The sequence below is a fragment of the Brassica oleracea genome, chromosome C2 (genome assembly GCF_000695525.1).
Source record: "Brassica oleracea var. oleracea cultivar TO1000 chromosome C2, BOL, whole genome shotgun sequence".
NCBI lineage: Eukaryota > Viridiplantae > Streptophyta > Magnoliopsida > Brassicales > Brassicaceae > Brassica > Brassica oleracea.
The window spans coordinates 31,456,053-31,466,214 of record NC_027749.1 but is presented as its reverse complement, the minus strand read 5'-3'; the positions used below and the strand labels follow the sequence as shown (position 1 = coordinate 31,466,214).

General features: G+C 33.9%; 1 protein-coding gene and 1 pseudogene across 1 annotated transcript; one reads left to right on the top strand and one right to left on the bottom strand.

Annotated features, from left to right (window-relative positions):
• Positions 1 to 1,531: 1,531 nt before the first annotated feature.
• Positions 1,532 to 6,001, bottom strand: LOC106324011 (annotated as a pseudogene).
• Positions 6,002 to 7,782: 1,781 nt separating this feature from the next.
• Positions 7,783 to 9,786, top strand: LOC106324009. Its single transcript, XM_013762038.1, has one exon. It carries the CDS (start codon positions 7,783 to 7,785, stop codon positions 9,784 to 9,786), a length of 2,004 nt encoding a protein of 667 aa, XP_013617492.1.
• The last annotated feature ends 376 nt before the right edge of the window (positions 9,787 to 10,162 follow it).

The window sequence follows — 10,162 nt, the reverse complement described above, 5'->3', positions numbered from 1 at the left end:
GGCTACTAAAATTGATGACATAGTTTATAGATATATTTGACATGAATAATTACATTTAAAGTTGATTTATATTTTTGGTAAAATTTTTATATTACGGTAATAACTCATACATTACATTCAATCTTGCTTTATATTTTAATAAACTTTTAGAATATGGTAATAACTCATACAATATCATTAATATATATATATATATATATATATATATATTCTAATATGACATTACAAATTTTGAAATATTATTTAATTCTATTTTTATAATTATACAATTTTATCATTAAACTTTTCGAAAAAATTACAATTTTTTTAAAAAATAAATTTTAATCGTAATATTATTATTTTGTTTTATATATCTACAAATTTTATAAATACTGTTTTGTTTAAATTTTTGAAAATAATAAAATTTATATATCAAATTTTTTTAATTAATTTTTTACAAGTTGATTTAATATATTTAACCAAAATAACTAGATTTAAAATTTATATAGTATTATAAATTTAAATATATACAGATATATTTTTAAATGTAATTTAAAACAAACAAAAATATTTTTTATCGTAATTTTCTGTTTAGTTAAATAAAATTTATATTAAAATATTGGCAAGAAAATAATTAAATCTACAATATTAATAAAATTTTATTTTAAATATAATTTTAATTAAAAAAATTATTACTCACTACAAAAAAAAGACTAGTTTACATCATTTATTTTATATATTTGCATTAGTTATAATTTAAATCATTTTATTCAAAACTGATGCAATAAAATTATATATTTACATCAATTATTTTAAATGAATTTAAAATGTATCATTTGTAAGAAAATGATGTTAACTTTAAGATCAGTTATGCGAAATGATTTTAGTATTAGTGTCAATTCGAAAAACTGATTTGATTTGTTAAATCATTTATTATAAACTGATGTAACAGTATCATCAATTCTTAGAAATGATATTAGTAATTGTATCATTTATAACAAGCGATTTTAAATAATATATCATTTTAAACAATGTTAACCTTAAATCAGTTTTTTAAAAGTGATTTTGATAATTATATCATTTAAAGCAAGTGATTTAAAGTATTATTATCATTTTATGTATTGATGTTAAATTTATATCAGTTTTAAGAAATGATTTTTATAATTGTATCATTTACAAATTAGTGATTTAAATTTCTATCATCATTTGTATATAATTGACGCTAAATCTATGTCAGTTTTCATAAATGATTATAATATATTTCACTTATTTATAAATGATACAAATATTATTTTTATTTACATATTTATGATTTATATTAATATTAATATAAAAAAAATTTTGTTTTGTTATTAAATTTAAAATATATATAAAAATGCAGGAAAATAAATTAAATGAATAAAACCTGATTTAGATAATAAATAAAGTATTAGAAATCAAATCAACTAATCCATCATGCAAATTCATAAAATAAAATAAATTGAAAGTTACTGAAAATATTATTAAACTAAGGTTAATGAAGCTCACTGCCATTGCTTCCAACGTCTGAGTCTTAGTCTCTAACAGCATCATCACTCCATTCCTGAAATTGAATTATACAACAAATCAGTTAATATTTTGAATAATTATTGATTATAAAACTAAATTAATTATAATTTACCTGATTTGAATTTGGTGGAACTGGTACGTTGGCAAAAGCTGGGTTTGGTATGTTAGCAAAAGGTACAGCAAAACTTGAAGCCCATACTCTTGCCTAAATAATTAGTTCAGCATATATTAGTTTACATATCAAAAGTATAAAAATAAAATTAATTTATAAACTATATTATTACCTATTCACCAGTTGAAGTACCAATTACTTGTTGGATGAACGTAGTCATTCCCTTCACTTGATCTGATAATTCTTTCACTTGTGACTTCAGGTCAATAACCATTTCTGAATTCTCTATCTCTTGTCTCGTAACAGGTGAATGGTTCACTAATTTTGAAGGTGTAGGTCCACGACCAACACACTGTACTCGTCCTGGACGCTCTGGACCAAAAACTTGTGCATATTCATAATCTAAACTAGCAATAGCATTGTTTGTCACATGTGACTTTTGGCCTAACAACGTCGTAAGTTCTTCCTAAACCACAAATGAAGAATAAATATCAAGTAGAATTAGCTTACAAATCTATGATAATATTGACTGAAACTAACCGCCCGTGTTTTTGCTTCTTCACATACAAAGCTTCCATTAGGTTTTGTGCGAGTCTCGATAAAAAACTCTACTCGACATGGTCGTTTTCCAGTCTTGATTGTCTTTGTAACATGCATAAATATATATAATATTAGTATAGTAAAGTAGTTTATATCAATATAATAAACTAACTTTACATTACTTACCACATACGTGAGGCATGATATTTTTCTTTTGGTTTTCTGTATTCCTCTCTTGCATTTTCTAAAATCTCACATACAAAAATATTGCTTGTATTTGATATAGAACTATGTATAAATATCCAACAAATAAAACTGTACCTTCCACTTTTCAGTGAATCTCATGTGAACGAAATGACCCCATTGATTTTCAGGAACATTTTCTGGTCGATTGAGTAATGTCTCACTTAGACTGTCTCGCTTGTATTCTTTCCAAAAATGTAGTTTCACATCTTTGCATCTGCTACCTAATGCACTCATCACAAACACTTTTCTCATCGGTGGATCATCAAACCAGAATTTGGACTGAAATAATAAAAACAAACCAAACCATGTTCATCAGACGAATATATTATCTTACATCTCAAAGTTAAAAATTTATAAAGAGATTAAATGTTATGTATTACATGTATTACTTCTCAGACTTTATTTTTTATGTGAGGATTAACTATTCTCCGGTCATTGTAGTTAATGGGTAGCAAATTCGCATCATTGCTTAGTTGACCTAACCATGACCCTAGTAGACCTCCCGACTCTCCGATTGGCTGGCCACTAACTTCGTCAAAATGAACAATCACTTTGCTATTTTGAATTTTCCAAACTTTTTTAGATGTTATCATTTTGCCTTCGATTTTCCCAGCAGTATCTTGTTAATAAAAACAAAATATGAGTGTTATATAATAGGCTAAATTAGCATGAAGTATCTTTTTTTTTTTTGAACGGAGCATATAGAAATAATTCTAGCATTGCAACAAAAAAAGCTGATTATCTAGACAAGACATTGTGCAAGAATAAACATTAGCTCTCTTGATGAAAACTAAGTTAATACGGTATAGCAAATAAATTGACTATAACTGAATCTTCCTTGCCCACACAAATGACGGTGCCGTATTGACTACGTTTAATAATGTGTTCTCTGAATTTCAATTTAACTTTCTCTACACATTAAAAATAGGGTGAATTTGTAAAATGACTAAGTTTAGAAAAAAAATTAAGTGCAGAGCACTGATTTTGACATAATGTAGTATCTATCAATTGTGCTTCATTTCCACCGGTTTTACCCTTGATTCATACAAGTTGTCAGTGACTCTAAGATGTGGAGATGACGTTGACAAAATCCAAGTGTGACCAATAATTAATGCAAACTGTCACCAACAAAAGGAAGATAACACAGCCACATCACATACACATAACCACAAACATTTCATTAATTTTATTTCATATCACCACAAACATTTCATTAACTCCAACTTTTAAATACTAAAGCCTAAATGGACCACTAAACCCAAACTCAAATGTAACTATATTATATATTTATAATTTTAAATAAAATTAAAATCTGAAAATATATATAATATTTTGTGACATTAAACTATAGAATATAAAGATGGAAAATATCATACTAAACTCTAAACCCAACCCCTAATTACTAAACTCTAAATCATGGCCACTAAATCCTAAATCCAATTCTAAGCTATAATATATATTTAAAAGAAAATCAAAATCTGAAATATATAATATTTTATAATATTTTCAAGTACTATACATACATAGTATGGAACATTGTATAAAATAGTATACAAATGTTTGTTCTATTTATGTTAGTTGGGAATCATATGTAAAATAGTAGAAGAAGAAATAAAAGTACTTGTTGATGAAAAAGCCATTCTTGAACATGGCCCTAACATTGTCAAACATTTCAATGAAACTAATTTTATATTACGAGCAATCATACAAAATGGCATAGAAGAGAAATATCAAATTTGAAGACATGACATATAAACCCTAAACCGTAAACTCTAGTTTGAAAAGAAAATTACTAAACCCTAAACCCTAAACCCTAATCACTAAACCATAAACCCAAATATAAACCCTAAACACTAATCACTAAACCCTAAATCCTAATCACTAAACCCTAAATCCAAATATAAACCCTAAACCTAAACACAGATATAAACCCTAAACACTAATCACTAAACCTTAAACCCTAATCGCTAAACTCTAAACCCAAATATAAACCCTAAACCCTAATCACTAAACCTTAAACCCAAATATAAACCCTAAACCCTAATCACTAAACCCTAAACCCAAATATAAACCCTAAAAACTAAACTCTACTCACCCACTTAAATACTAAAACCTTAGACAAATCCCTAGTTACTAAATCAAAACCAAAATAACTAAAGTATAAACCCAAACAAAATCTATATAATATGTTGTCAATTTTCTCAACGTAGACGACGTAGTATGGAACCGCTATAAATAGTATAGTTGTACTGGTCCACTCCATTTACATTTTCCAAATGACCAAGTTTAAGAACGAAATTACTAAACCCTAAACACTAATTACTAAATCCTAAACCCAAATATAAACCCAAAACCCTAAACTGTAAACCCAAATCTCAAAATCTAATGCAAACCTCAACTTCACCACCATTCTTCTAAATAATAGAATTTATATTTATAAACTAGAATTGGTAATAATGAAGATTCCAAATAATCAAATTTGGGCAACATTTAAAAAATAAATTTCATATTACAATCAATCACAGAAAATGACAGTGAAAATAACTATCGAATTTGAAAACATGGCATATTATTACATTTTAAGGAATAGTATAGCATTTTGTCTCAAATAGTATGGTATCTTTACACAAATAGTTACCCTAAAGATTATATACTATACTATTCATTTCACCGAATATAGTATACACGAAAAGTTCATCTTCTTCAATTCTTCATTCTTAGACATGCTGATACGCATTCATTTGGCTCACTCTCATTATTCTTTACTACCATATAGAGATCGTCTTCATCTACTCCTTTTTTCTGACACAACAACACTTTACAGATTCACCATCGTTATTCTTCATCAGTGGATATCTATCATGGATCTAACTCTGATGCGATAATCCCATCTCATTTGCAAGATTTAAAAACGAAAAAAATATGAAAACAAAAGCATGATTGTAAGAATCAGTGAGTTAAGAGATGGAGGAAAAAAATTAAAGAGTTGGTGTGTTCTCACCGTCTACGCCTTCATCGTTGCCTCTTTTTTACCACAGTTGATTGTTCTTCACGTGAGAAGAAATCAATTCAAGAAAAAATCTAGGAAGAAGAATTTCATCTACTGTAAAGTTACCAAAATAAAGCACATGTGAGAGAACGTGTGATTTTCAAGGACCACACGTTACTTTTGAGTATTATTATTATTATTATTAACTTTTCTTTATTTTTTTCTTGCAGGTTTCAACTGGTTGTATCTGAGGGCAATATGGCAATATTATGTATAAGAAGGAACATGTATAAGTGATGTAGGTCTTTTGGTTAGCCATTAAATTATAATTTGTTTGATGGTTATACAACCCAATTTCCCTTAAAAATATCTGATGACTAAATAACATAACAATTTTAAGAAAATAAACAGTTTTAAGAATATAAATTTCAAGTAAAAAAGAAATAGTTTTTAGTTATATTACCTATAACTTCTATTTCCCATTTGAAACTTTTGCATTCGGCGGCAAGTGGAGGAGGCATGCCGTACTCTGTTTCCAGATATGGTAAATCATCTGGTTCTTGTGTTTCTGAGTCTATGTAATCCATGATCTAAAATAATTGAAATCAACAAATCTATGAATCAACGATCTCCTTCTCATTATTTAAAGTGAAGAACACAATACAATACCAAAACAATAGACTTAGAGAGATACATCACCTTGATCCAATGAAATTCACCGATGTTAACTCGCAGAGATAGGTTGCGGGAGGTTTTCCCTAGAGAACGTGGATTTGGTATTTAGGAACCCTAATTAGAACAATTTTATTAGAGGTGGTCAGTTTATATAAGATATAATTATTTCAATTCCCGCTCGAGATGAAAAGATAGCGGGATTTTAGTTTTCACCAAATAAATATATTTTTAGAGTTTTCTTATCATTTGTGTGCTGATCCGTATAAGCATAAAAATTAAGTTAGTTAGGATCACAAAATTATACTGGGGCAGCATATAGATTTTCAATGATTTAGTTTTTTTTTTCAAATTCTCTCAACCGTATATGAGTACTGCTCACTTGGCGTGCTTGACACCTGGACGCGTTCATGTTATATATCATGCGCACACATAGAAAACACAAACACTTGAGTATGCATTTAACATGGAGATACAGCTCAAGCTAGAGTAGGACACCTGGACACCCAAGAGCCTTTGTCACCGACAACAGCTATATATTTTCTGTTTGACAAAGAAATTTCATATTTTATGTTACACCTTTGATATCCTCATCTCTGAGATCAATGCCCGACTACGAAAGGCCTACAGCGAAGAGGAAGAGTATAGGAGGCAAAGGAGCCGGACCTTATGGCTTGCATTAGGGGATAGGAACTCAGGGTTCTTTCATGCAATAACCAGACAAAGATGGGCGACAAATAAGTTCTCAGTTATAGAAGATAGTCAAGGCCTTGCAGTCTTTGAAGAACACGAAATCATGAGTGTGATCTCAGATTATTTTGAGAACCTGTTCAAGACTAACAACTCTATCAACACCGGAATAGTTGAGGAAGCAATCTCGCCAGCCATAACCGAGGAGCTTAACGAGGGAGTATCCGCTGTACCTTCTGATGAAGAGATCAAAGCCGCGACTTTCTCCATACATCCGGATAAGGCCCCGGGACCGGATGGGTTTTCTGCAGGGTTCTTCCGGACAAACTGGAACACAGTGGGACCTGCAGTATCAAGAGAGATCAAACAGTTCTTCAGCACAGGAGTCCTGCCCAGCAACATCAACCATACTCACATCCAGCTCATCCCAAAGATCCTTGCCCCTAGGACTGTGGCGGACTACCGGCCCATCGCCCTGACCAGCGTTTACTACAAAATCATTTCTAAGATTATCACCAAACGGCTACAACCCATCTTGGACTTGATAATCTCAGAAAATCAGTCGGCTTTTGTTCCAGAACGAGCTATAGCGGATAACGTCATTATTACTCACGAAACGCTGCACTTTCTGAAACGATCGGGAGCGGTCAAACATTGCTCTATGGCAGTGAAAACGGACATGAGCAAAGCTTACGATCGTCTAGAGTGGAATTTTATAGAAGCGGTCTTGCGGAGATTCGGCTTCAACGACAGCTTCTGTCATAGAGTAATGAGCTGTATCACTTCAGTCTCTTACTCGATCTTGTTTAATGGAGAAGCGCAGGGCCATATAATTCCGAAGAGGGGGATTAGGCAAGGAGATCCGTTATCTCCTTATATCTTCATCATGTGCAGCCAAATGCTATGAGGCTTGTGTACTGTGGCTCAAAACTGGGGCACGCTCGCAGGGATCAGAGTGGCTCGGGGCAGTCCGCGCGTCAATCACCTTCTATTTGCTGACGATACGATGTTCTTCGTTAAGACATCGCAGCGAAGTGTGGACGCGCTAAAGGACATCCTGATCAAATATGAGACAGCATCAGGCCAAACGATAAGCCCCTTGAAATCTTCCATCACATTCTCGAAGAAGACTCCCATGGAGGTGAAGATCAGAGTACAAGCTAGCTTGGGAATCACAAAGGAAGGAGGCGTGGGCAGGTATTTAGGCCTGCCTGAACACTTCGGGAGGCGAAAGAAAGACCTCTTTACTTCAATTGTGGACAGCATTCGACAAAGAGCCGCGAGTTGGAGCTCCAAGAAGTTATCTAGTGCTAGAAAACTAGTCATGCTCAAGTCGGTGTTATCAGTCAAACCAACATATGCCATGACCTGTTTCAAACTCCCTCTCAGTCTCATCAAGCGAATCCAATCAGCGCTAACAAGATTCTGGTGGGATGCTAATCCCGATGAGCGGAAAATGTGTTGGGTTGCTTTCTCGGAGCTGGCTAAATCAAAGGGAGAAGGGGGACTAGGCCTCCGCGATATAGAGATGTTTAATGTGGCTTTACTAGCAAAACAAAGCTGGAGAATTGCCACAAACCCTGAGTGCCTGCTCTCAAGGGTCTTACTTGGGAAATACTGCAATCATCAACCATTCTTCAGTGTCTCAGCTTCATCCTCAATATCACACGGTTGGCGAAGCATCCTCTGGGGTAGAGACCTCCTCCTAGCAAATACTGGGAAAGCGATCGGGGATGGCAGAGACACTTCGTTATGGGAGGAACCGTGGCTCTCTTCAGAAACGCCAACCCGTCCAATGGGACCGCCAACGGCTGAGACTAAGCATTGGTGGGTCTCAGATCTTATTAGTAGGGAGTCGGGAGAGTGGAACAAAGCGTTAATAGAGCGCACCTTGCCTCATGCTGTCAAGGAGATCCTCAGCATAAAACCAAGCAAATTAGGCAAGCCTGATGCTCTGGTATGGCTTCCAACAAAAGATGGGGCATACAGCACGAAAACCGGTTACTACACCGGCCTATCAATGAAGGAGACAACCCACTTGCGGCCTGCACCACCACAACCTTGCAATTGGAACGCCGATATCTGGAGGGGATTATTTTCACCAAAACTAAGAGTTTTCCTATGGAAAATTGTTAAGGGAGCGTTGCCACTGGGAGAGAACTTAGAAAAGAGAAGTATTCTAACCACCTCTAAGTGTATTCACTGTGGACTGCGAGAGACAGCATCACATCTGTTCCTACATTGTCGGTTTGCAACAAGAGTTTGGGCGATGGCACCACTGCTACATCCGGAACTCATCACCTCTACACCAGACTTTGAAACGGCCCTCAAAAACTCAAAGAAGATCACTAATCTCCCACCGTCAGGATTGGCGTATGGCCCTCTATTTCCTTGGATTTGTTGGACCCTCTGGACTTCAAGAAATCAGCTAATCTTTGAAAACAGAGCAGTCACTCCGGAGGAAACACTGACACGAGCAATAAAACTAGCGCGGGAATGGCATGAAGCTCAATGTCAGGCACAATCGCAGACTACAACTACTCCTCCACTGAATGTAGTCCACCCTATCGAGATCACTTCTCGGAACAACTCTGGTGGAACTAACGTTTGCACGGATGCGGCGTGGAAAGAAGAATCAAATAGAGCAGGCCTTGGCTGGATCTTCACAGACCATGCAGGCGATACCATTACGTCGGAAAGTAGATCGGAAACTTTTGTTCCTTCCCCCCTCATGGCTGAGAGCCTGGCCATTCGCGAAGCTTTGCTTCATGCGCGCCAAATGGGCATCTCCACCTTGACAGTGAAATCGGACGCTCAGACTCTAGTCAGAGCTATCAACGACAGGAAACCTCTTAAAGAAATGTTTGGAATATTTCATGATATTCTCAAATTGTCTCTAGAGTTCCATGTGATCTCCTTTGTTTTTATTCCTCGCTCAGACAACATAGCTGCTGATGCCCTTGCTAAGGGGACTCTACTTGCTTCTGATATTACTCTGCTATCTGTGTAATGTTTTTCTTCTTATTAATGAAGTAGTCGTTCAAAAAAAATGTTACACCTTTTCAGTGACTTGAGATGTAGAATGTTTAAGAAGATCAGAGATAGAGCTCATGGAATTATTTGACAACGAAGCCCACCATGTCTATTGAAGTGACCATCGAATGCTATGCAACATAAATATTCAGGCACTATTACTTCCATCATATTCTGCACCTAATTAATAAGTCACAAACAAACAAGGAAAACAAAACCAACGGAAGAGAATAACATGTTAAAAAGACAATACGAAAACCAGGAGAAAAAGAAGAGAGACAAAAGCATATAAAACAACTTGTTAAAAATAATTCATCATCAAAATAGTCTAACGTTCTAAAAACCGATAACCA

Coding starts and splice junctions, on each gene's coding strand:
- LOC106324009 (XM_013762038.1), top strand. CDS start 7,783: ATGTTCTTCGTTAAGACATCGCAGCGAAGTGTGGACGCGCTAAAGGAC.